Raw genomic sequence first — 27,486 nt, forward strand, 5'->3', positions numbered from 1 at the left:
CACTAAGCATAAACCCATGGAGAGTTGCCTAGCTCTTAATAAGAGGAAAACAATGACAGCCGTTTGGGATAAAGGGTCTCCCTTGGCCTAAGGACACTAAAGATGGAGAGGTATATTTGCAGCCCCCATACTTGGAAGTCATAAACTGACTAAATTTTATAATCCCTACTGAGGTTACCATGTTGCATGACTGGTATGTCCTAGTTAATCATGTCTGCAGTGCTTTTGGTCAGTCCAGCAGCCTTCTCATTAGTGAAGGGGCTGGCTATATCCAGTCATTGCTTGTTATAGAAGAGGTTATCAAAGACCAAATAGAGGTATTTGTTGGTCACCCATGACATGAGGCCTCCAAGGTAGCAGCTACACCTTGTGAAACCAAGGCCCAAGATGTCCAAACCAGAATGATGCATGTCTGCTTGCCTGAGCCTAGGCTGGTCAGATCTTTATCCCACTCTGCTAGCCAAGCTATTTTCCTGGATCTTTCCCTCACTGCATCAGGATTGTATTGCTTTTTTGAAGTCCAAGCAGCCTGAGTTATTAATCTCTTGATGTTAAGAGCTCCTTCTAAATGAAGGATTGAAGCTACTAACAAGGATGATTTAAGCACTCCAGATTCAAAGGCAGGTGAACTGGCATATAAAAATCATATGTCCCTTCTTCAATACTTTATGACAGGCACCAAGAGCACCCAATCCTTTGATTCTAAAACAGAGGACATTTCTTTGGAGGCACAAGATAAAGGAAGCCTTTAAATGATAACAGAAGGAGTTCTCACAAGCCTAGTTAAGATACACGGGCTTTACAGGCCTGTTGGAGCCAAACCTAATTTCTGTACCTGCAATCATAGAGGTACTTGAAGATGCAGTTATCAATGCATCAGTGGAACCAGACTGCTTACCCCTTGCTCCTAGTAAGCATGGATACCTATTCAGGATCTAGGATTCCTACAAATTATTATACCCCTTAACTGATCTAAGTGTGTGATGTCCCTGGATTCTAGCAAGGGAGCTTCTGACTCCATCTTAGAATCATGTTTGTAGTGGCATGGAGAGTAAGGTACTCAGCTGTTTTGGGAGGAAGACTTGCACCTCTGCTTCCCTGACCTTTACAGTACATAACTGCCAGCTTCAACATGCTGAAGAATCAAGAGTCTTTACTAGATCAGCTGAAGTTTGAGGCAGAGGGGATCAAAAACAAGGACTTGAAAAGTGGAGATGCTGAAAGTGTGCATCCTCAGTGCTGTGGTAGCTAACCACTGTATGAATTATGGCTTTGATGTAGTGGATATACTATGCAGAGCTACTGGGCTGGTGATTGGGATACATGCCTGTTCAAGGACACAGTTCCTGGCAGTGCGCATGAATGCACCATTTAAAAAGGATCTCCTCTATGGGCCCCAGTTGAAAAGTTGTTTAAAAAAAACTGGAGGATAAATGGAAAACCATAATGTCTCTCAAGCTACCAAATATTGCTTAATTACCAGACTAAAAGCTAGCATCTTTACCCTAAATAAGAAGAAAGCAAATCATACAAGGAAAAGATCAACAGAAAATAAAAATGGCATGTAAAGAAGGATAAGCCTGGAGTAGCTTTCAGGATCATGGCATTCAGATGAAATAACTGTGCCTCAATCAAGCTCTTCCTTCCCCTCCTCTAAAGATTCTAAGCAATCCTCCAATCCCCTTTCCCCTCCTCCAGCCTCCTCTTTGCTAAAAAAGAATAGGCGGTTGCTTTGGTTCTGTTTGTGGAGATGTGGGGAGGTAGTTATTCAGGATAATTAGGTCTTCATAATGTGGCAACAGGGATACTTGCTCTGGATTCTAAGTAGAACCAAATTTGCCAGCTCCAGCTGGCAAATACACTTGGTCCCACCTTTGCTAAAGGGCCTCCTAGTTTAAGGAGTAATCTAAATAGAGAGAGAGATTACCCAAAGGAGAAGAAGTACAGGATTTTACTCCATATCCTCAGTTGCCACAAAAAAGATAATTTAGGACCTATTGACATATTTCAAAGTAAATACATTCCTGAAAATGTCAAAATTCATAATGCTTACCTTCTGTCTTCTGTGTTCCCTAAAACATTTCCAGTCATTATCAATCAAAAGGAAGCTTAATTTCACACTCCTGTTATAACATTCAAAGGAAGGGAGCTGACTACCAGTTTACCTTCTTGCACTTTGATCTACTGCAGCTGGGGTAGTCACAAAGTGCCTGGCTGAAATATTTGCTTATTGCAGTAAGCAAGGACATTCATACCTATTCCTGCCTAGATGACTGCCTGAGACATACAGCTTCTCTCTCTAAAATACATGTAGAACACTCCCCAGTTAAGTCTAATAAAAAGTTATATACTCACCATAATGTTTAATCTGTGTTGTACATTTTCATTCATCCTCAACTGATGGGTTCTGATCCAGGACTCAGATCTGACTTGACCGGTTCTTCAAGAGCATAGGGTCCTCAAGCTTCTCCCTTTACCCAAGATGCCCCACAAACCTAACCTACCTCAGATCAAGTTTGCTGCCCCTAGATGCAAAAGGATAATGGTAGAACAAAAGTTGGAATTCAAATAAGGAGTTCCTATACTACTTGTAGATCTCTCCAGAAGTATATAAAAGGAGGGGGTAGGTGGATGGGGAGTGTTGAGGAAGAATGAAAATGGACAACATAGATGGAATATTTTGGTGAGTATGTAACTTTTTCAATCTGCTGTTGTCATTTTTATTAATTCATCTACTGATGGAACAGAGTCCCCAGCTACCACAATGCTGGGAGGACCCTAAGGAAGGATATTCCAAAGCACTGCTGAGCCAGCAGCTGCTCTGTTCCTAGAAACCAGATCCAACTTGTAATCAGCAGTAAAGGTGTGTGGATTAGGCCAGATTGCAGCTGCACAAATATCATCTAAGGGTGCTCTTGACCAAAAAACCGAAGAAACTGCCATAGATCACGTGGAATGGGCCCTTGGAGGTTTTTGTAAAGATAAACCCTATCAGTCAGCATTTGGCCGGTGTAACTTTAGATACTGGAGTGCCTAGTCTGGTACGAGAAAAGGAAGAAAGCAACTGGTCAGATTTCCTAAAGTCTTTAGTTCTATGGAAGTATGAAATGAATTTGTCTGTGCACATCCAACAGATGTAGCATGTATTCTCTGTTGTTTAAGAAATTTGTAAAGAAGACTGGTTAATTAATGACATGGTTAACATTTGACACAGAACCTAACTTAGGCAAAAAAAGACTGGTTAGTCCACAATGAAACTATCCTTGTGAAAAGTTAGATAAGGAGGCTTTGAAGACAAAGCCTGGAATTCAGATAGCTGATGTAATAGCCACTAGAAAATTTTGAGGTCAACTTTGGCCGAAGGTTCAAAGTGTGATTGAGTTAAGGCCTGAAGCATTATATTTAAATCCCAAGGTAGATTAGGGGTCTTTCAATGGAGGCCTGAGCAGAAAAACTCCTCTGAGAAAGGCCTTGAAAAGTTTAGAAGAAGCTAAGGAAGCGTCATCTTCACCCAGGTGAAAATTAAAAATGGCAGCCAGTTGAACTTTAACTATTGGAAACTAGCCCTTCATTGAAAATTGAAGCTAAAAATTCAGGGATAGCTGGGATAGGTGCTGAAAAATGGTCCAAGTCTTTGCTGAAGGCCCAAAAGACAAATCTTTTCCATTTACTCTTGTAGATCTTTCTAGTAACTGAAGCCTTATGGGAAGATAGCAAAGCAAAGATGTGACCGACAGGGGAAGGGAGCTTTGGCTATCCAGCAATCAGTGGAACTGCAGAAACCATGCGGCCAGCTTGATGCCTGATATATACGGGTGAGTCATATCTGTTGGGTGAGACAGGCGGTCTGGAGTTGGTTCCAGAATCCAGGGTGGATGTAGAAGATAAAGCCAGAGGAATGGGAAACAAATAAGATGAGGCCAAAAGGGTGCAATGAGGATAACTCTACTTTTCAACCGAACTGCTTTCCAAAGAAACTTGGGAATTAGTAGCAAGGGTGGAAAGGCATAAAGGAGACCAGATGGCCAACTGTGAACGAGAGCATCTCTTGGTAACTACCCCAGTAGAGGAATCATGGCAAAGAACCTGCTGCACTTGTTGAGGGGAAGAAGCAAAAGGATGGCAACATGGTTAGCCCCATTGGCTAAAAATTTTCTCCTTGTTGAAATTGAGACCACTCATGAGGCATCAGAATGGAAATGCTTAATTTTTCCACAATCACATTAGATTTCCGTGGTATGTACATTGCTATTAGAAAGGGACAGGAAGAGACTGTCTATTGCCATATTCTCATAGCTTCTTGACAAAGAGGGTAAGACTTGGTTTCCTCCCTGCTTGTTTGAGTAACAGACTACTGACATGTTGTCCATCTGTACCACCATTGTCCTGTACGGGAGAATGGTTTGAAACACTTGCAACACTAAGAGGACAGCTCTCATCTCCAGGACACTGATATGTGTTTGGGCCTGTACGGTGGAACCATGTACCATCCTTCCCAAGTAGTGCCCCCCAACCAAGCTGGAAGGCATCCATGGTTACTGTAGCCTTGAGGATGGGAAGAGCAAAGGGACAGCCTTCCTGGAAGTGGTTTGAATGAATCCACCATAAAAGTTCTCTTTTGCATTCTTAAGTTATCTTGACTGGCATGAATAATGGATGATGTAGAATGGCTTATTGAGTTGATAAAGTCCATTGAAGAATTCTCATATGGAATCTGGCCAGCAGAACAAGGTTTGTTGCCATGGAGCCCAAAGCCTGAAGTATTAGTCGGGCTGGGAGGGATGAATTCTAGATAACTTTCTTGTCTTGGGACTGTAGATTGATTATTCAAGTTGAGAGAAGAGAAGCTATCTGACTGACTGTATCCAAACATTCACCTATGAACTCCAGACTCCCTGTCAGGGTGAGTTGAGACTTGTAATTGACTATTTCTAGATGGGAGCACAGCTGGAGTAAGTAGTCCCTTGCTTGTATCAGTTGATGCCTGGTTGAAGCAGAAAGGAACAAGTCATCTCTCTCTCTCTCTCTCTATATATATATATATATATATATATATGGAAACACCAGAATCCCACCAGTCCCATGAGCTGCTACAACTGCCATGCATTTGGCAAGCACTCTAGGGCTGTGGTGAGACCAAAGAGCAGTGCTCTGAACTGGTAATTACTGGCTCCCAGATGGAAGTATAGGTATCTGGAGCAGCTGTTCATTTTGTGATAGCATGCATCATGAAGATCTATCAAACACATCTGATAGTCTTTCTACAGAAGCGGTAGAATGGACTGAATAATGACCAGCTGAAACTTTGTGTACTGCATGAACTGGTTTAATTTGTTGAGATCCACAATTGGTCTCAAGTCCCCTGTCTTTTTTTGACACTGGGAAGAATCTTGAGAAGATCCAGGCTCTCTCTGGTCTGGGGGCACCTCTTGGATGACTCTCTTGTCTAGCAGCTTTTTTATTTTCAGAGTTACTGCTTCCCTCTGGCTAGGTGGAACATTGGAGATATTCTTCCAAACTGTTGGAGGGGGGTTGGGAAATGGTAAGATATAACTTCTGGATGTAATCCTCTGCAACCATGAATCTTTTGTGATAGTCAGACTCTCACTTGTGCAGGGATAGATAATCCCCAACTGCCTCCAAAGGAGGACAGTCAGGCCTCCTTTCAGGAGCATTGATGGGACCTATCTGAGAGCCATGAGGGTGGCATCTTCCTTTCAAATTCTTCCCCTCTTTACCCTTGGGGGAAGTACCTCCACGTGACTCCTGGAAAAGACCCTGCTTCCATTGCTTCCTCATAAAGTCCCAGCTTACTCTGTCAAATGCTTTCTCCATCAAGATTCACCAACAGTGGTATTTTCTTACATTCTTCTAAGGAGAGGAGGTTAGGTAGGATTGGGAAGAGAGACTGGATAAGCAATTCACAGAGAAACAATGGGAGGATTATATGTATGTCTCCGAAATATGCAACAAACTCTAGAAGATTTAGGATTTTTGCCTGGAAATGTTTACATATATATTTTTATACCCCAAGTAGACTCCAGAAAATTTTTCCTCAGGTAGACAGTAAATGTTAAGAGGTGTGAAGGGGAAGAAAGAGGTAATTGGGAACATATTTTCTGGGAATGTGGTGAGTTGGTTGACTTTAAGGATTCCCTCGAGATGCAATGTCAGATATGCTGGGTGGGCAGATTGGTCTGACAAGGGTGATGTTTTTTCTGAGTTATGATACAGAATTGGAATTGCCTAGACATAGTAAGGCCGTCCTGTGTCTAACAATGGTGCTGCCAAAAAATCATTTACTAGAAAATGGAAATCAAAATTTAAACCAATTATACTGGAAGTAGTGAATATAGTAACAGAGATAAAACAACTGTAATTGAGATCTTTAGAAAAGGGTAGGTGCAACTAGACTGGAAAAAATGAAAATTGTGGGAACAATACATACAAGGGAGGAATGAGGCCTAAAAGGCAGCAGGACTTAAATGAGCTGTGTAATGTTTGAGTAGATTATAAGTGTTGTATAATGTTTGCAACTGGAAATGTGCCAGTATGGTTTGTGATGTAAAATGCTTGTGACTATGATTGTGTTGGTGTGGTTTATTTTCATTTATATAAATGTACGATTGCCTATGTAATAAGTGATGGTTTAATGACAATGTTTCTTGTTAAAAAAAACAAGAATCAAATAATTGATGTAATATTGCTTAGGTTATATGATATATAGCAATATAGGTGAAGTATAATGTTTGCTATGTTAATATAGTTTGAATACTTTTATATGAATGTAAATTTGCCAGTGTCACAAGTGATAATTCAATAAAGGTGTTTGAAAAAAAAATGTTCTGTTAATGTTGTCAAATGTTACAAAACCACATTGATCTATATCTATCAATTTTGGCATCACTTTTGCCATTCTTTTAGCCATTATAGACATCAACACTTTATAATCAATGCTTAGTATTGAAATGAGCTTGTATGAAGTTGGATCCTATTTGTCTTTACCATTTTTAGGTATTACAGCTACCACCGCTTTCTTCCAGGATGTTGGTACTTCTTCTTTTAAAATACTGTTAAACAAAACCTTCCAGATATTTTTAGTTTTTCCCTCCTAACTTTCAAACTTCCACAGGAATACAATCTATTCCTGGGGACTTTCCTATAGATTGGTTATACATCACCATTTATATCTCATCTCCTCCTATTCTAACTGCTAGTAATTGAGCCTCGTACCTGTAACCTTGGCATATTTAATTCTTCCATAAATGCTTCCATTTGGTCCTTTTCTTGATTTCCACATGTCTTGCTTTATATAGAATTTCATGGAATTGCCAAAGTATTTCTAATACTTCTACAGGATCTGTTATCTTCCTTGTTATAGGCTCCCTAAGCTTGGCAACAGCCCTTTCTGCTTTCTTTTGCCCGAGTTATTGTGCTAAAAGTTTTTGTGCTATAAAGTTATCAAAAACAGTTGTTTAACAGCAGTCTTTCTAAACTCATGCATATTATTGAGGTAATCCTTTAATTTTTGTTTAGCATTCTGCAGTTGCTCCTGTTCTTGTTCTGTGGGATTGACTCATGTTAGTTGTTGATCTGAAGACTGTTCTCATGGAAAGCAGCCTGCCTTTCCCTCAGGATTTCTCCATGACTTTTCTATTACTGCTGTTAGGTTAACTCTCTTCTAGGTCCCCAGATTTTTCCTGTACCCACCTTGTAAAAAGATGCTCCTTCTGCCATCTTCCAGTCTTCAGGCACTTCTGGATGGCCAGTGATTTGTCTACGATCTCTATCAGGAGGATCTGTTAGCATACTGGTTATATGTATGTGTATTCCTTTAGACAGCCCATCTGATCCTTATCTTCCTTTCATGTAGCCAGTTCTTTTCCATGTCCTTTTTGTCTGACTTTTGTTCTCATGTCCAAACAATAGTCTTTTCACTCTGTCATAACTCCTTGCCAGCATGGCACCCTGCTATCCTTTACATTTGTGAAGAAAGAGATGAAATATTTATTCAGTAAGTACCTCTGCTTGATCCATTACTTCCACCTTTCCCCTTGTATCCTTTTCCAGCCTGGCCAAGTCTGTCCATCCCTTCCTTCTTTTTGCAGTTTATCTAAAAAGTTTTTCCTTTTCATGATCCCTTATGCTAGCTCCCTTTCATTTTGCACCATTGGTACTCTTACCTCCTTTGTCACCTTTCTGCTGTCCTCCTTGAACTTCACTTCCTCTGCCAAACCACCTCCTCTAATGTCTTATCATTTGCCCTGATTGCTAACTTTACAACCCTGTGTAGCCATACTAGCTTGCTTCACTTAACCCTTGTCCATAACTCTGAGTACATCATCCCCGAACAATTCCCATAGTTTCTCACCCCTTTAATTTACCTCCAGTCTGAACTCATACCTTCTCAACTCTGCAGAATGACCCACTTGAAACCGTACATGGTTGACTTTGTTTTTAGCTTCTTAACCTTTTTCTACCAAATAATAGCATGATAAAAAAATGTATAAACTTGAGTACCCTAAGTGGAATAGATGCAATTCTTTATCTATCCATCCTTCACTGATTGGATTATTTCCACTAGGCCACTTGCTTCTTTTCAGGAGAGATTTGAGGTGGTATTTATACTATTACAGGAAATCTGGCCAGGACATCAGGGAACTTCCCCTACTCTTTTCGTTAAGTGAGGTGTGATCATTTAGATCCACCTGAGCTATGACCAACTCAGACATATGGGGCCACTATTTAACATCTCATTCAAAGTACAGCACACTCAGGAATGCAGTATCCCCCCACCACCATATGCTGCAATGCAGTGTCAGCAATGCATCTGCTTGATTTAGGCATAAAACCCATATCTTTCTGCAACAAATGTGAGTGTACTACCTGGTACAACGCTGATTTGATGAGTTTTTCAATCTCAGTAATTAAAATTTAATAAAAAATTATACAAAACAAGTCAGGCTGCTGTGTTGCCTCACAGCCATCATACCTCAGGCATCTCTTCCCTTCCGCCTCTCCACTCTTTACACCCTGCCTTTCCCTTTTCTAGTCTATATCAACATTCACTCTTTCTTCTCCTTCATGTTTCTGATTTCCTTTTATATGTATTTTACATGACACTCCATTCATTTCAACTTCCTGATCCTACCAGTGCCTAGGTCTACGTCTCACTAATCTGAGTAAGTCTGTCTCTCCCTTACTTGTGAAAAGGGGAATGGTAAATAACACTTGTGTGTGCTCCACTGCTAGCACTGTTTCACTTGCTGCCTGGCTTTCCTTTAAGGCAACAAGGAGAAATACTTTTCCCACGCTCAGAAGTACTACTTTATTTCTATGTTTAGGCTGTTATGGGATATTCCTGGCTCATTTCATCACTGTCCTTTCCCCTGGAACAGAGAGGGTCACATTAGGCTCAGTACTGTAGACAGTACAGGTAGAAAACAGCTGCTTGGTAAACATCCCATAATTTATTTTGCATTTGCTGACCGGGCTAGTCCGACCGGATACATGTCCATTTTCAGCAGAGGCCCGAGGAGAAAAGCTCCACACAGTAATGTGATATATACATTACAACAGTCAGTTATAGAATACATGAGTCACACTGTTTATCCAAATTTTTTAATCAGAAATGAGCACTCTACAAGTGTAGGACAATAGGATAGAAGATCGAATTATGAAATTCTACATTAGGAAATTTAATATGCATAATACAATTGTGGTAAAGTTCTTGAGACACAGAGATGACGTTAGTCAGAATTAGAGCAAGGGCATAGCCAGTGTGATTTAAAATATTTTTTCAGGTTTCCTTTGAAAACTGTAAGTGAGGATTCAAGAGTAAAGTGAGCAGGGAGTTGATTCCAGGTTTTGCCAACTGAGTTGGCAAACAAGGTATCACCAGCTGTGTTGGATTTGACTGTGTGGCTCAATAGTCTGTTGGATGAACGAAGTTTACTGTGGTTACTATATAGGCTGACAATATTTTTGAGTGCTAGTGTATTATCAGGGTGGTAGAGTGCTTTATGAGCTGGTTAATCTGTAGTAGGGAAGGTAGTTCAAGCCACCCTAGAAGATTTAAGTTGTAACAGTGGTGAGTCCTATAGGCTGAGCCAGTGGCAAATTTAGTGATGTTGTTATAGCAGCAGGATAATGTGTTCATTTCAGTTGTGCGCAAGTTTGTGAGTAGAGGGGAGGCATGCCGGTGTGGAGGTCATTAATAAACATGGAGAACAGAAGGGGTCCTAGTATTAAGCCCTGTGGGACTCCTAAGGTGATGGGTAGACAGGATGATAGTTTATCTTGCCATAGGACTGCCTATTGATGTCCAGATAGATAGGACTGAAACCACTGGAGAGAGTGGTAGTCTAAGGAGAAGTCTTTCAGGGTAAGTATGAGTAACTGATGGTTAACTGGCTGACTACAGAATTGTGCACTGTTATTTTTGCTTCACTGTATAGTTTTTCAGATCTCTGCTGAAGGTGTTTGTTTTCCCATACCCACCCTCCCTATTCCTGTGTTGTTTAAATCAAGACTGAACTTGACAGTCAAGAGGAGAAGGTAAACACTTGCACCACACCACACTCATCACATAGTTTTCACTAAATCTACACCACCAAAATCCACACATAGAAACGGAAAAACATTCGCGGAGGCTCTCAATAATAATCTGCTCAAGCAACAGAGACCTCCAAAGCAGAAATGCAAGCAGCTTCCACCCCCCAACACAACCCAAATGACACACAGCCTGCAGACTCAGTGTGCCACTCAACCACAGCCAATAAGACAAAACAACGTACCCAACACACTGGTCGTAGGTGACTCTATAGTCAGGCACGCTGATGTCCCACTCACCAAGCTAAACAAGGAGAAGGTTACTGTCAGCTGCCAGTCGGGTACCAGGATCTGCCGCATAACCCACCCACTCAGGTCACTCCACAACAAGTACAAATATGACTCTGTCATTGTCCATGTTGGTGTGAATGACCTGAGATGTACCTCCCTGGACTACATGAAAAGAGACATGGAAGAGCTCTCCAGGTATGACCCTAGCCCTGAGTAGCATTCTGCCATCACCCAGAATGATGCCACAGTACAAGGACAAAATGATTGACTTCAGCAATTAGCTAAGCTTCTGGTGCCATTCTAAAGGGATCCAGTATTTGTCTGCCTGGGATGACATGGTCAACAGACCACAATGCTTTGCCAGAGATGGCCTGCAACTGTCCCCCCTGGGATTCTGGATATTGGCTAAGGTTCTTGCTGCCCCTATAGTGCCTTTTTTAGGCAAGGATCAAATGACAAATTCACCACCGTAACAGGAACAGGCAAGCAAAAACTCAGGGTGATGCTACTCAATGCTAGAAGTCTAAATCTCAAAATGCACTCACTCGAGGCACTCCTTAAAATGGAGAACATCAATATCTGTGCAGTGACTGAGACCTGGTTCAAGGCTCCAGAGAGCACCCCTGCACTACACTCATACCACACTTTTCGGCCATGTAACCTGGACCGGAACACCAAAGGCAGAGGTGTGTCCATATTCATTAAGGATATCCACACCTCCAGGCTAGTTGCTCAGCATAATGCAGCCGAGGTTATCCAAGTGCAACTAACTCTGGGCAAAACTGCAATCCAAATTGTAGCTTGCTACAGATCCCCCACCATGCCCCAGGATTCCCACTCCTCTTTTCTTGATGTACTGGAAAATATTAGGGTTCAACCAAACACCCTAATAATGGGTGATTTCAACTACCCTACCATTAATTGGGAAAACTACTCATGTACCAACTCCTTCACTCAACGCTTTCTGAAATTCATAAACTCCAATGCCCTGAATCAACTTATCCACACCCCCACCAGGGGCAACAATCTCCTAGATCTAGTCATTACCAACATGAATGACTGGTGTTCCACACCTGAAGTCAATGCCTCATTGGTCCGATCCGACCATAAGCTAAGTACCCTAGATATCCACATCCTGCCCCCACCCCCCATTAAGGAAACCATGGTAAAAAACTTCATGCTTCTTAAGACAGAAATGGTGAACTTCATGACACCCATGCAGATGGATAATACAGTTACGACTACTGAATCCTACACAATTGCACTTTATAAGCACTTACATGAGTGTATGGATCGTGCTATCCCAAACAGAACCAAGATGCTATCCTCCAAAAAAAGTAAGCCAATCTGGTGGTCCCCTGCCATAAACAAACTGTACAACAGAGGGAAGAAACTGTTGCAAAAGAGAGTAAAATCCCATGAGTGGAGGAGCTCCATGGTCAGCCTCAGTAAGAAGCTGAGATCCCTGATAAAATCCTCCAAAGCTAGTTACAAAAACAAAATCGCCACTGATTCTAAAGACAACCACAAAGCATTCTATAGCTATGTCAAGAATCTCAATGGCCACACTCAGATCTGCTCTGAGCTACAGCACAATGGCACTAAATATACAGACCCAACTGATATTGCCAACATCCTGGCAGATAGGTTCAGTGCTAACTTTACCCCCTCTCACCCCCTAAAGAGCCCATCTCTATACCGGAAGAATGCAAAGTTCCTGTAATCATGGCTGCACAGGTAAAAACCACACTCTCCAAAGCCAAGAACAAAGCATCCATGGGACCAGACAACATCCCAGGCTGCGTTCTACACGAACTACAGAACGAACTGGCATCCCACCTAAGTACCATGTTCAATCATAGCCTCACCTCAGGCTTTGTGCCTGCTGAATGGTGCACAGCAACGGTTATCCCACTCCACAAGGGGGGAGCCACCATGGACTCTGGGAACTACCACTCCATTAGCCTGACGAGCCTGGTCTGCAATGCCATCGAACGTATCATCATGGAACTTATAAACAAAGACATTGTTAATCTCCAAACTCTGGACCCCACCCAGTTTGGGTTTGTAAAAGGCAGATCATGTCTCCTAAACCCGATAGACTTCTTTGAAGCAGTCACCAAAGCCGTAGACAAGGGTAAGGTGGTTCACACAGCCTATCTAGATCTTGCCAAGGCTTTTGACACCATCCCCCACTCTGGAATTACAGATAAACTCACTAAACTAGGTATAAATCCCTATGTCACAAGATGGGTTGCCAACTGGCTCACTGACAGAACCCACACTGTGAAAGTAACAGACTCCAAATCCGACTTCAGACCAGTGACAAATGGAGTACCACAGGGTTCAGTCCTGGGTCCTCTCCTGTTTGGTATCTACCTCTCTGAAGTACAGGCTAGCACAGAAGGTCTTTGGCTAACAAAGTTTGCAAATGACTGCAAACTAGGAGCCATAATCGAAACTCCTAACGATGTGGACATCCTACAAAAGGGCCTTACTGAGACAAATGCCTGGTTTCAAAGCCATGGCCTCAAGCTCAATGCCAAAAAGTGCATTGTCATCCCCTTTGGTAAAAACTCTGTACCCATGAACTACAACATAGGCGGTAGTATACTTAACAGCGAAAGTGTGATAAGAGACCTTGGGACACAGGTGGACAGTAGTCTCTCCTTGATAATCACATCGCCACAGTAGTCAGCAAATCCTTCTACGTGGCACACCTCATCACAAAATGTTTCTCATTCAGAAAAAAAGAGGTCATTGTTCCCCTATACTCATCACTCATTAGACCCATTATAGAGTACAACGCCCCTTTTGGTATGTACCTCACAAGACATCTACAACAACTGGAAAGGCCACAGAAATACCTCACAAAGAGGATTACCCACCTCAAACAGATGCCCTACGCAGACAGTCTCAAAAAACTCCATCTTTACTCTGCCGCATATCACCTACTCAGAGGTGATCGCTGCCTAACATACAAAGCTATGTCAAACCCAGAGCTGTTGGACATGCTCCACTTAAAGAAATCCCAATCCCTCTGAGCTACACGCTCTAGGGACCTAAACCTTGTCACCACAATAAACAGAACATGCCGGAGGGATAGATTCCTGTCCCAGAGACTTCCCATACTCTGGAACAAACTACCTATCTATATCAAACAAAGCTCCTCATTAGCACTCTTCAAGAAAAATCTTGATGATTGGATGGGAAATAGGAATTTCACCCCGGGGATCACCTCTGTGGCTCTGCTCGATAGTGGCACAGGAAAATAATTTTCTTTGGTGGCAAAAGCCAGGGTACCTTTTTGGCTGGGCTTGTATAGGCCCCAGGGCCAATAGCCTAGTACCTACCTATGAACCATATCAAAAGCCTTGGATAGATCTAGAAAGAGAACAGAGGAAAAGTAGGTTGTTATTACGGTTATGGTTAATGACATTAGAGAAAGAGAAGAGCTGAGGTGGTGCTGTGGTATGGCCTGAAGCCGTGCTGAGAGTCAGCCAGCAGCTTACTTTGAATTAGGTGGTACATGAGTTGTTTATGGACACATTTTTTCCATTATTTTAGCTAGAGGAGATAGAATGGCTATGGGCCTGAAGTTTGATAGTTCTATGGAGCTACCGCCTTTATGTAGAGGTATAACATGGGATACTTTCCAGATAGAGATCATTCTCAGTTTTCCTTAGATTTGATTCTTTTATTTGAAACAGATAGGGACAGTTTCTGTAAGGAATACAGACAGTATAGAGGCAGTCAACAATGCTGTACAACTCCTCTCCAGGAAATATGTTTTGTTCACATTTTAAAGATACTGACTAGAACACAATCAAGCAGTTACTCAGCTGATATCTGCTGAATGCTTTTTGCTATATTCACATATTACTAGTCGTTTTCTAATTTGTTCACATGTTTCTCTTTAACTATTTGAAACTCTGTAACATAGGCTTTAGGTTAAGCTAATTTGAGTAGTACTAGATGCAAAGTTTAAATAAACAACTCAAAAGCCTTAACGTAACACCTCTGTACACGTAGCTTCTCCACCCCCTATTCTATTGGTTGGAAGCATCTTTTAATCTCTGCAGCACAGTGAAAACATACTGGTTTAATCAACTTAATAGCATACTTCTTGCTGGTTTCCCTGAAAAGTTTAGTTTTTAGAAGAAAAATCAATTTTATTCTTCTTTGTACTGGACAATACAGAGATGGCTACAATCAATGATAAGGCAGTTTTGCAGACTATCTTTAACCCCAATACCCCTTTTGGTGATATCCCTGGTCAGGACGCAGAACAAGAAGAACTAATCCAGGATAATGGTAAGTCATTATTTTTTCACTGGGACTGACGAACAGTTCATTATATTGTGGGAAAAGCTTGTTTTATGTTTTTGCACTAAGAATAAAGAAGAACATGGTAGGATGTATGCTCTTTTTTGAATCAATGTCTGTTCTGAACAGAATCTTCTTCAGAATAATTTTTCTCTTTGTTGCCACTTTTTACTGGACCTGCTACTATAAAAGTTGACTAGCATACATCATTAGAATCTCTCCAGTCCTTTATAATTCTTGCTGTTTGTCTGTCCAGTGTGTGTGTGTGTGTGTGTGTGTGTGTGTGTGTGTGTGTGTGTGTGTGTGTGTGTGTGTGTGTGTGTGTGTGTGCCAAAAGATGATAAACAGGGAAATAAAGAATTATGTACTGTCATCTTCCTGATAATGTCTGTAGTTCTTTTCAACATTTTTTTATCCAGCCCCTAAGATGGATAAGATAGACACGTTTACCTTTCTACCACTGAGGCAGGAAGAATTGGTAAGGTATTAAATGCATAAAGCAGAATTATTATTTATGCATTTACATGCACACAGGTACTAACAGTTTACATCACAAAGTATAACCTCACCTAGTTCTGCTTCAGCAATTAACGTCAGATATTGTCAACAGTGAAAAACACTAAGGAGCCACAAGTACTACAGCCTCCCCTCACCCACTCACACACACACACACACACACACACACACACACACACACACACAGCAATAGCTGCAGACAAGTCTACCTACATGCCAGGCACACTTCATTATTCATTACCAGGAAATTGTGATGTCTGCTCCCTAGAGTTACTTCAGAGTTCATTTTCCCCTTTAACTTATAATCAGTTTCATAACACAGCATTCAGTCTTGCATCACTCTTGACAGGAAGAATTGTAATGTGAACCTCTGTGACATTGAGAAGGGAGAAAGCTATAAGCACTGACAAGTTTTTCATCTGCAAGGATTTTGCTGTTACATAAACATATCTGCAGTACTAAGTAATAGCAATACAGAGTACAGGTAGAATATGAATTACGTTAGAGTTTCTAAACAGTTAAGTTCTCTTGAGTATGACAAAAGTCTGCAGTTCAATGTATGTTAAATTTTATATGTTTCTTTAAAGGGGCACTATCTCAGATTTTTTTTTTTTGCTAGAGGAGTTTACATTTTAGTACTGTGTAAACCACATTAATCCAGAGGGAAGGTTTTCAAAGAGCCTTGTTAGCATACTGCAGGTGGGGGTTGTTATAAGAAGTGCTAAGAGTTTACAGTAGAAGTTTGCCATTTCGTATTTTCCTTCCCCCACCAGTCCAGTTGCCAATTAGATTTGTTGAATGACTGGATTTTACTCAGCTGGAGATGCTATCTTGTCACACACAGACCTGGAGCCTCTGTAGCAATGAAATGATGTCTACTTTACTGTGTACTTGTTTTTGCAAAGCTGTGTCTATTTAAGCCAAAGCAATAGTATTTTTGTTTCATGCCTGTTGCTACAAACCCTCCACTGGTAGTAATTTTTCATATGGTCTGTTATTAGTGTTGCTTGTCAGTGTGTCTGTATTCATGCAGGTACACTTTTATAATTACAGTAAACTCTCATATTACCAGCACCCATGGGGATTGGTAGATGCCAGATAACTAGTTTCTGGTTGCTTGACAGTTACTGTTAAAAACAGGCCTGATTAATACTGTACCCTATACTATTTGCAGTGCTGTGTTGATTACTTATAAAAGTAATAAGTTACTATTACTAGTTACTTTTAAGTGAAAGTAATATATTACTATTACTTATTACTTTTCTAAAAAAGTAATATATTACTGTTACTAATTAAAAGTAACTAGTTACTGTTGAGTTACTTTTACATAAGTATAGTTTATCAATTCTCATATTCAGATTTACTTATACAATACTTGTGTGTGAGGAATACATGCTTACTGCACATGAATCCGAGTGTATTGCAGTTGTATACACAGTGTTACAGTAATGATGAATAGCATTTTACAAAGTCCTACAGACTAGTCTTTATAGTCAGAGTCTCACAGTTTAATACTTAAACCAAAGTACACACAGCAAGCAACACAAGACCCATAACATGTTACAACCCATCAAATCTTCAACAATGTACATTAGGCTAATCTGCTAAAACTAATACTGCTGACAAGAAATGCTTACAGAAAATGTCATATAAGTCTAACAAGGCTGTTAACATAACAAAGTCAACCAAAATATCACTTTATGTAGCTATTCACAATGACTACACATTTATGTTGGCTCGAAGAAGGAGCAACATTTCAGTGTTCGTCGGTGAGTCTATTTCTTCTTGCATCCAGCACTTGTCCACCAAGACTGAATAGGCGTTCAGCGGGTGCACTAGATGGCAGAGCTGTATTGGTGTTCATAAATATCTTGACTATAGGGTAACTGTTGAGAAAAGATATTTCTCTGAAAGGGTCAGCCAGATACATGTCTATCTGAGAAGATATGCTGACACTGGCTGGTGTCAACACTCTGAAGCTGAAGAAGCTGTCTTTGGCAGTTAATGCAGAAACTTCAGATGACCCACATGCAGTTTCCTCTAGTTTCTGCATGGCATCAAGGAGCACAGCCTTGCCTCTGAGTTTCTGCTCTTCATTGTCCATCCATTGCAAACAGAACTGTGGATGCACTATGCTAGCCAGAATGAGCTCTTCACGCTTCAGAAGGTGATGGAACTGAGCCTCAATACCTTTAAGAAGAGCATCAGCTAGCAGCACAACAAGCTTCACAGACTGCCTGGCTTCAGACAATTTGTTTTTCATGTATGTATTGGTGGGGATCAGTATTCCCATGAAGCTTTTTAGCTCTGACTGCAGGATGTCCAGAGCCATTGCCAGGGGCTGCATTGCCTGCACAAACTCAGCAACAAAGGTAATTTCTGCAGGCCTAAAGATGGCAACTCCAATGTGTTCATATATCTCATTCAGCAAGCCTTCACCCCAAGTTGCAATGAGGCGAATTCTCTCCATCACGTAAAAAGTGGAATTACACTGTGTCACATTGGGAGTAATCAATGCCAGATCATACTTATTTCTAACCATCTCAGCAGCTTGGGTGCTGCGACTAGTCTTGTTCCAAGCAGCATAGCATTTGGCCATGGTGCTTCACATGATCTTTTTATACTGTGCGTCAAGCAGATTCAGCATTGTGAACGGCAGCTAGATTCAATGTGTTTGCTGCACATCTCAGATGGGGAGTCAGTGAATAGGTGTTCTCGCTTTGCCCTGATTGACTCAACACAGCTGTCACTCTGTTGTAAATCACTTCACCATCATCATCCTCGTCTTGGGACAGAATGCTTGTAGTCTCAGATCCCTCACATTCTGAGAAGACAGTGAAAGCCTTTACAAAATTTCTGCCATTGTCAGTAATTGCTGCACACACCTTTTGAGCTATCTTGTCTTGATGGGAATGCTTTCAAGAGTTAATGCTATGAAATCATATGTGTGCCTCCCCTGTAATCTTCAGCATGACAAAGCAGCTTTCTTTGAAGTGTGTCACAGTCAATACAGTGGGAGGTGGCACCAACAAAACTGTGATTCTGATGAGTCCAAATGTCAGCCATTGTACAAACAGTTGAAATGCTTGCTAAGGTTTCCTGAAGACGTTTGTTTTATTATATCTGGACAAAAACACTAACATTAAAAAGTCTGAGTTTTTGGTCTTGTTTTATTTCTCTGCTCCGTCTCTGTATTTGTGTTACTGGTTTTAGTGGCAGTTTTTTTTTGTTGCTGAGGTTTCCATCAGATTCTCTTTCATATCACTGAACTGCTTCTCAGCTCATTCAGCAAGAGCTTTCCTGCTCATGACCACCTTTCCTGGTTGCAGGCCAGTTACAAGGTTGATGAGGGATGGCTGTTCAGCAATGTTGAAACACTGCATGTCATTCACCACGAAATCAGTGATCAAACTATCCACCTTGGACTGTGTGACATGACCAGAACCAATGACTGCTGCTATAGATGGCTGTGTCAATGATTCCTTGTCCAACTTGTCAGCCCCTGAATCAAATACTTTCCTCTTCAGACTATTTAGCTTTCCAATTGTGATAGGATGTGATGTCTGAAAATGCTTTTTTAAATTCGATGTACTGTTTAACGCAGTTCTGTAGGGCTTCTTTGTCGGCGAACATCGCTTGCATTTCACATCAATGTTTTTTTCCATCATTCATAATTAGGTCAAATAATTCCATGTACACAGATTGTTCAAATGAACTTTGACTTTCCATTTCTGAAAGCATTAAGCAGAAAAATAAATGGATGTACCTGGAATATATATATTGCAAATGGAAACTACTTTTAATCTTTCTTAACTGAAGCGTCTGTCAAAATGTGTATCTGACTGGCTGAAGCTTAAAGTAAAGGGACTGCCAGAAATACAAAAAAAAAAAAAGATAAAGTTAAATGTTTTTGAAAACATGAACCTGCAGTGAATGAATTTTTTTTTTTGAATAGATGAATAAAACACTTTTATATTTGAATATGTATATGGAATAGCATAAACAATTGAAATGCTGCAAGAGTAAACTTTTATTTTAGCAAAAAAAAAAAAAAAGTGAAGTCCTGTCCTGTGTGGAATGCTCCCCAGTCAACCTTAAATGAACCCACTGGTCTGCTTGAACAGCTTTGGCTCTGTTAAACAGGTTTCAATTTGTCCATATAAAGCAATTACTGCTAATTCGCATTGAGGTCCCCCCCAGAGCAGCCCTTCCTTTGGCAACCCCCTATCCCCCAAAGCAGCCCAATACCCAACAATTCCAGTGTTCCATTACTTGGCTATTTCTCCCCAGTTACCATAAACACTGTTCAAACCTGTCAGTGTACATATTGCTTTCTTTACTTCTACAATGGTACAAAAGAGCACAAACACTGATAACCATTTGCTAAACAAACAATACAGTCTCACAGTGAAATAGACTTAGCATGACCACATAAATATCTCTGCCCTTGAAACTCACATTCATTGAAATGGCACTAAAACTCACATTCAAAGAAATGACTGGTTAGATTATAATTGGAAAAATTACTGCTAGATGTGCCATTCTGTCTAGCTCTGTTTTTACTTTGCCTGCATTGCTACTGGAACCTTCTGTGCTAGTCTGACAACTGGCCTTACCTAGTGGTCTAACTTAATGGAGTATGTAACGAGGAGTTTGCCAAGCATATCTTTGAAAATATCAGCATATTCAGAAAAAAATATTCTATGTGAAACCTTCATTGTTGTTAATGCTTACATGGTGGACTTCCTTATTAAATGCATCAGTCCCATTTTCAAACTATCTTTGAGGCCTAACAATGATTGCACGTGTCTTTTGACTATGCAAAACTGCAAGTCATGGCTGTTCCCAGCAGAATAGCATGAAAGCACTACTGAGCCTCCGGTTTGGATCTCTTAAACGCCATAAGCAACAAGCTTTGCTTACTTTGCCAAATAAAGTTTTTCACCTGTTTTTACCTTAGCAAACATTTCTGCTGACATGACATTGCACTTTGAACCAGTATCAACTTTGTGCTCTACAGATCTCCCATTAATCAGTACAGTACAAAATACTTCACTCTTTGCCAACAAATCTACTGCATTAACCTTTTCCTCAAGCACAGAGACACAATCAACATAAAAAGTAGGGTTGCAGCTTTCTATTTGATCAACTTGCTTCTTGGAATGCTCTCTCTTAATAAAAGAATGTACCTCTAGATTTACAAAGCTTTCTGAAGTGATTCCACTTTTTGCATCTGTGGCATTGCTGACCAAAAGCTAAGCACTTTGCTCATTTATGTTCATGACTGCCTCCACAATTACAACAGTTGACTATGAGACTTACCATGGGTTTTGCTACATCACCTTTCAGTTTTACTGTGTGTGCCCTGGGTTTTACTAAAGTTGCCCTGGGTTTCATTGTGGGAGCCAAACCCTTTGGCCTACACCTTTTAACCTTGTGCTGCATACTATCAACATTCATGCAGGAAGAAACTGCAAACGTTCTCATTTGTAAACATATTTGTGTACTTTTCTATAAGCTGATATATCTGACAAATCTCTGTGGTTTTGCTTAAAGTTAAATCTGTCTCAAAGCAAACTCTTTCTTACTGCATCATTATTAACACCGCACACAAGCTTGTCTTTTATCAACTCATCTCTCAGATCACCAAATCTGCACGTTTTTGCCTTGTTTCTCAAGTCAGCTATATATGCTGCAAAAGTTTCACCAGGCTTTTGATCTTTTGTATAAAATATGTGCCTTTCCACTGTAATATTCATTTGAGGGCTGCACATTTCTCTAAATCTACATTTTAAGCACTCAGAGTCTTTCCGCATTTCAGCCTGTACCACAATAGGGAAGTAATCCTCCTCCTCTGCATAAACAGCAGATGCATACACAAATGAATGCTCTCTCTCAATGGCTTCTGAACCAGCTAAATTAAGCAGAAAAAAATGCTTTTGTACATGCGTCTTTATTAGAAAAAGGAGCCTGTATGAAAATATATTCTTGCTCAAACACTCTCCAATTTTCAGCAATATTATTATCAAACACAAGAGGACCAGGTCTCTGACATGCCTCTGCCATACCAAATAAGTGTCAAACACACACCAGGTACTTCTAATTATATTCAGCTGCACAACAGACTCTTTGAAATAACATTACTCTCTGAAAATACTGTACTGCAATATTGAACACACTGCCAACACTTTGCACACTTTAGATACTTTGAATAGCTTTAGTTAATGTGAAAAAGTAGTACATTGCGAAAAAATACAATTGTTTTCTCTTTTTTGAACATTTTATATGATTCGGATATTTTTTCAAATGTTTTCGTAATTATTTCAAGTACTTTTTTCAGTATATTTCAATTTTGAACATTTTGTTTATTCAGTAATTGGTTTAGAATGCTTCGCTTTATATTAATTGAGGGAAAAATCATTTAAATGAGTTTAAGAACCTGGAAAATTTTTCTGACCTGTTTATAAGTCGTTTGAGCCACTGTTGTATATTCCTCCATTTCTGAGTGTGCGCCTTATGGTTTTAAGAAGTTTTGACTTTGGATCCCATTCTGACAACATGTCACTCGTCTTGTGTATTCAAATAAGACGATGAGGCTTGGGTGTTTGTTTAAGATATTTATTATACACAAACACATCAGGATGGATGACTGGAACATAAAACTTAAACGAACTAGCTAACTGACTGTCTGCTACACACATACATGCTTTCACTCCAGATGCTTACACACAATGCCACTCTGCTTGCACGTGATCAGTACTCTTTATGCATGTACTCATGAACTACAGTGGCTTTAAAAGTACAACACACACACTATGATCTACACTCCCTGTGTTCAAGTGGGTTTCCTCAGTGTTTTCCAGTTTCCTCCCACATTCCCAAGACATGCTGCAGGTGGATTAGACATTCTAAATTTGCCTTAGGTGTGAGTGTGTGCATGTGTGTGCCTTCTGAAGACGGTTGGGAGCTGGGCTGGCAACTCAACAATGTAAAACTCCACTGTCACTTGTTCTGCAGACTGATGATCCACAGTGGTGATCCCTAACGGCACAGCTGAAAGGAGACGAAGAAGACAGGGCTTTATAGCTAGAGAGTCACAGATAATAATTAAACCAAACCAGCCAGCAGCTGTCACATTTTGTCTATTTTCAGCAACTAAAAATCGAAACCTGAAAAGAATTTTAAATAGAACATAACAAAAAATTGTCAAGACAAAAGTTGGTTGATCATAGATCCACTTGAAGAGTCCTGCTTGGTGCAGTGGGTTGGGGCATTGGGTGCTCAACTGATAAATGATGGTGGCATGAAGAACAAATGCCATTTATTATACTGCAATGTAAGGATATGATCTCTAGCAGGCTGGAATTGTCACAGTGTTAGGGGATGTTTTAGTGGGTCAGAGTCCCACAGTACCAGGGCAGGGCTGGAGTCTGGTCATCATTAGCGTTCACCTCCTTGCAGTGCTAAAAAAAATGAAGTAAATTTTACTTCAGACTAATTCTAATGATCTGTTGTGAATGGAATGTGCTATGAGTTGTGCCAACATTATGTTGTAATTTTTTATCCAAATTGCCATTTCAAAGTGTGTATTACCTCCTAACATCTGATTACTATCCATACTATATAGGGACCCCAGAAGTTTTCCATCTCTCTTTAGGAGGCTATATCACCCACATTGAGAACCACTGGTTTATGCAAAAGTAACTCACATTTAAGTTACCAGTTACTAAAAAAAGTAATATATTACTATTACTGGTTACTATTTTGAAAAGGTAACTAGTTATATTACAAGTTACTAGAAACTGTAATATATTACAGTAATATATTACATATTGTAATATATTACTCCTATCACTGACTATTTGTTTGGTTTGACTTGTTCTCAGAGTGGGGAGAGAGGGAGTTTGTTCCTATCTTCCTTGTTAAAACTCTAAAAAACATAAGGTATGTTTCTGAAAGGGGGGAAGCAAAGTGCAACACATGAAAATTGTACTGTATTCCTTCAATTTTTTTTTTGCTGGTTGCTTGAATTCCGGTTAACTGAGAGTTTACTGTATACAGATTTTTCCTCATTTTGCAGAACACCATTGCTTTGGACAGTTGTGCCCTGCAAAGAAACCTGTTCAGTAGCAAATGTCCTAATATTCTAAAAGAATAAAATATTTTGCATCTTTTCTCTTAAAATGTCAGGTAGCTTTGGACCTGAGTCTAATCTCTGTTCTAAAAGTATTTTCTCATTAGCTGATGTGGCTTTGTTGCACTGTCTTAACCCATTGGCCATTTTGTGCAGGAATGTGCAAGGTCAGAGTGACTGACATTCCTACTGGCTGTGATGTAGAATGCAAATGATGCATGATTGATATGCCATGCAGAACTGCATCTGACATCATGAATATTCATTATCTAATTGTAGTTTACCCTCTTCCTCAATGTAGTGCGATCTCAGAGTTGGTATATTTAAGCACGGGTGTTGCAGGGTGCAGCCCCCCACAGAGGGGGTGCAGGGGGGCTTGTCCCCCTGCAAAAGTGAAGAGAAAAATTAAGATTTGTGTGTGTGTGTGTCTGTGTGTGAACACCTGGTTTGCATTCCTGCACCATTGGCAAGGCACTTGCCAAGAAGCACTGATGAGGTTGCAAACAGCAGCAGTCAAACTTAATGCTTCAGCTAAAAAGCTGCTCAGTGTGTAAATGAAAATGACACAGAAGACAAAAATTAAATAAGTAAATGAAAGTTCTGCACTATAAGTATCTTTTTGTAAAAAAATCACTGTAGTCCCAAGACCTGTCTCCTTTTGGTTCACTGGTAACAGATGTCTATGTAACACTACAGGAGCTCAGAACTGTAGCTGCTGTTTGCAGGGATGTTCGTGTTTTCACCTCAAGTACTAAAGCACTGATTGTCTAAACTGCATCTTTGTACTGTGGCCTGTATCTCTTTAGTAAACTAACAAGTCTGCACTATCTGCTTTCCGCATGCTGACAATCCCAGATGAACATTCATGCAGACAAGTAAAACTTCAAAATGTTTATTCATGAATTTAGTACAATGTCACCTGCTGCTGGTTGTTGGGTAGGGTTTGGGTGGCGCTTCCTACTCTGCATCCGGTGGGTTAAGACAGTTAAACAAAGCCGCTGATGCATTATGTTGTCCTTCAAAATCACACCATAACTATTTGTTTAATACTGATTTTATCCTACATAATTTCTTTTCTCACTTTTTTCAGCCATTCATTGTAGTAAAATGTTTTGAGCTTTCACACTTTCCTGAATGTTTGATTGAAGTACAATTAGTTTGCACTGATTTAGCATTTGAAAGTTGAGGAAAATGCAGTCTGTACATTTACTCATATACTTTTCGGTGCCATTCATACTATACTACAGTAGGTAATTAGAGGGCTACTTTTTTGCTAAGGCAGTAAAAATTAAGTGCTGCAAACAAAATCTCATGCCATTGATCCTATATTATGACAAGTTATAGTAGCTATTTTTCTATGTATGTGCATATGTATGTATGTATTGTAACACAGTCTATGTTTATAATCATGTGGTTTGAAAACAACAGCCTCTACGTTTTACTGACAGACGTGCACTTCAAGGCATTCTTGAATATGGATAAATTCTGTATTTGCTACATATCTGATAATGCAGGTCTTACTACTGTAATTCTCCTCATTTTCTCTAACGGTTCCCTGTTGTGGCCGAGATGCATTGCTGACCAGACTACTTACCCAGTTCCCAATATGGAAATAAATCCCACAACTAAGCAAATGGGTGACTCGGTATGTCTTTATTTTATGTTTATATATATCTGTATATATATATATATATATATATATAGGCTTTGTAGTAGTACCTCTCCAGGCTTTCTGCACAGAAATGGTTGTGGCTTGTGTGATTGCCGTGCCAACTGGGCATGATTTATCCATTTCCTCACTGTAGTGAGATCTCTCTCTCGTAGTTGCTATATTTAATTTGCAGGGAGTGTGGGGGGTACAGGGGGAGTGCAGCCCCCTGCAAAAAAAAAAAAAAAAAAAATATATATATATATATATATATATATATATATATATATATATTTTTTTTTTATTCATGCGACCCTTGAAGACATCAGCATGAATATGCATTCATTACTCCAACATGTCACCGGGTGTTGGGTAGTGGGTTGGGTTTTAGGCGTGACTTGTTACTGCACGCCCAGGGAGTTACTGTTCTACATTGCCTATATGTGGCACTTGATACCACCCTACATTCTGGCATAATCGATAAGCTAAGTAAACTAAATGTAAACTCATACGTTACCTGCTAGACAACAAACTGGCTAATTAATGGTCATACCCAAGTCTATTAGATGGGAGGCATACTCTCTTTGAAAAGAGTATTCACCTATGGTATCCCCCAGTGATCAATTCCAGGACCACTTGCCTTTGGTATTTACGTTTCTACTGTCAAGGCTAACATCAAGGGCTTGTAGTGTTACTACCACGCCATCTTACTTCTAGATTTTTCAAGAGGGTCTAGCATGCAGCAATAAGTGGTGCCTGGAGCACACACTAAAACTACATGCCAAGAAATTCAGCACCAGTGCTATGTCTTTAGCCAAAACTGACCTGGTCATTATGGACCTGAGCACTTTCACTGACAATTAATTATCTTTTGATCATTATGTATCCAATAATATTAGGAAATCATTTTACCTAATCAGCAGGGGTGGTTAACAGAGTATAATGTACCCTTTGTAAGCACATGACCCAGCTTGAGAGACTGCATTGTTTTCTCATTACAATAATCAAGGGTATGTCTTTCTTGAGTTACCCAGACAGGCTGTAAGCACTTTGTCTCTTTTCTGTTTTCCTATACACTCTGGAGAGGTAATGTCTGTCTAACCTGCATAGCCTCAAATGATCTGGTCCACTGTCACCTGCTACATATCTGCAGAACTAGTAATTGTTAGATATTATGAATATAAGGGTGAAATTAATTATGTTGTAAATATGCTGAAAGAAAAAGTTTGCTTGAATATATGTATAGAGTTTACACTGTGCATTCATACTATATGTATAACAGACAGGCTTCTCTTCACAGCATCAGGAAATGCCTAAGAAAGCAATACTGGAAAACAAGCATTACATGATTTTCTCATGTTTGTAACAGACATCCTTTTTTATAAATTCAGCAATACGTGATGTTTTTCTAGTAGGAACAGCTTAAACAGATGTTTCCTTTCAGAATGGCATCCTCACATCAGCAAAAGTGCTTACATCACAAAAGGACAATAGAAAAGTCTAAAAACAGACATTATGTGACTTCCCAGGAAATGTGTTCGTGACTAGCTTTCTATGTAGTAATTCAGTTATGTGAGAGAAGGACAGAGAGAGAAGGACAGAGAGAGGTATTTTGTAGAAGTCATCATTCATATCTGTAATGAAGGAAAACTTTGTAAATATATGCTACAAATCTGACAGACTACGTGTGGTTTGTTATAAAATAAGTTATCTATGACTGTGCTTATAGCTGCAAAATATATTTCTTTATCAATGTGCAATTTGAAAGGCTTGGTACTTTAAACAGACTACAGATGGAGTCATGATGTGTCTCTGATTCATCAGTAAGCAAGCAAGCAAGCAGAAGTAAGCAGAGAGCAGCACAATATAATTTTTCAATGGTGACCCTGACGTGATACTTTGGATCCAGTAAGCTCAATATAATTTTTCAATGGTGATCCTTTGACAACGTTCCTAGCCTGCATCCAAAAACAGGGGGAGTGAATGGGTAATGTCACTCCTGTAAAAGCACAGTAACGTT

General features: G+C 40.0%; 1 protein-coding gene across 1 annotated transcript in view; it reads left to right on the forward strand.

Moving 5' to 3' along the window:
- Positions 1-14,905: 14,905 nt before the first annotated feature.
- The window catches only part of TTC36 (tetratricopeptide repeat domain 36), a 106,051-nt gene continuing 93,470 nt past the window's right edge, over positions 14,906-27,486 (forward strand). The window contains exon 1 of the mRNA XM_044079064.1: positions 14,906-15,156. Within this exon, the coding sequence (XP_043934999.1) occupies positions 15,045-15,156 (112 nt within the window). The 5' untranslated portion in view covers positions 14,906-15,044. The remainder of the gene's footprint in view (positions 15,157-27,486) is intronic.

Source organism: Protopterus annectens, chromosome 8.part0 (assembly GCF_019279795.1).
Source record: "Protopterus annectens isolate FY-2018-M chromosome 8.part0, PAN1.0, whole genome shotgun sequence".
Classification (NCBI taxonomy): Eukaryota; Metazoa; Chordata; order Ceratodontiformes; family Protopteridae; genus Protopterus; species Protopterus annectens.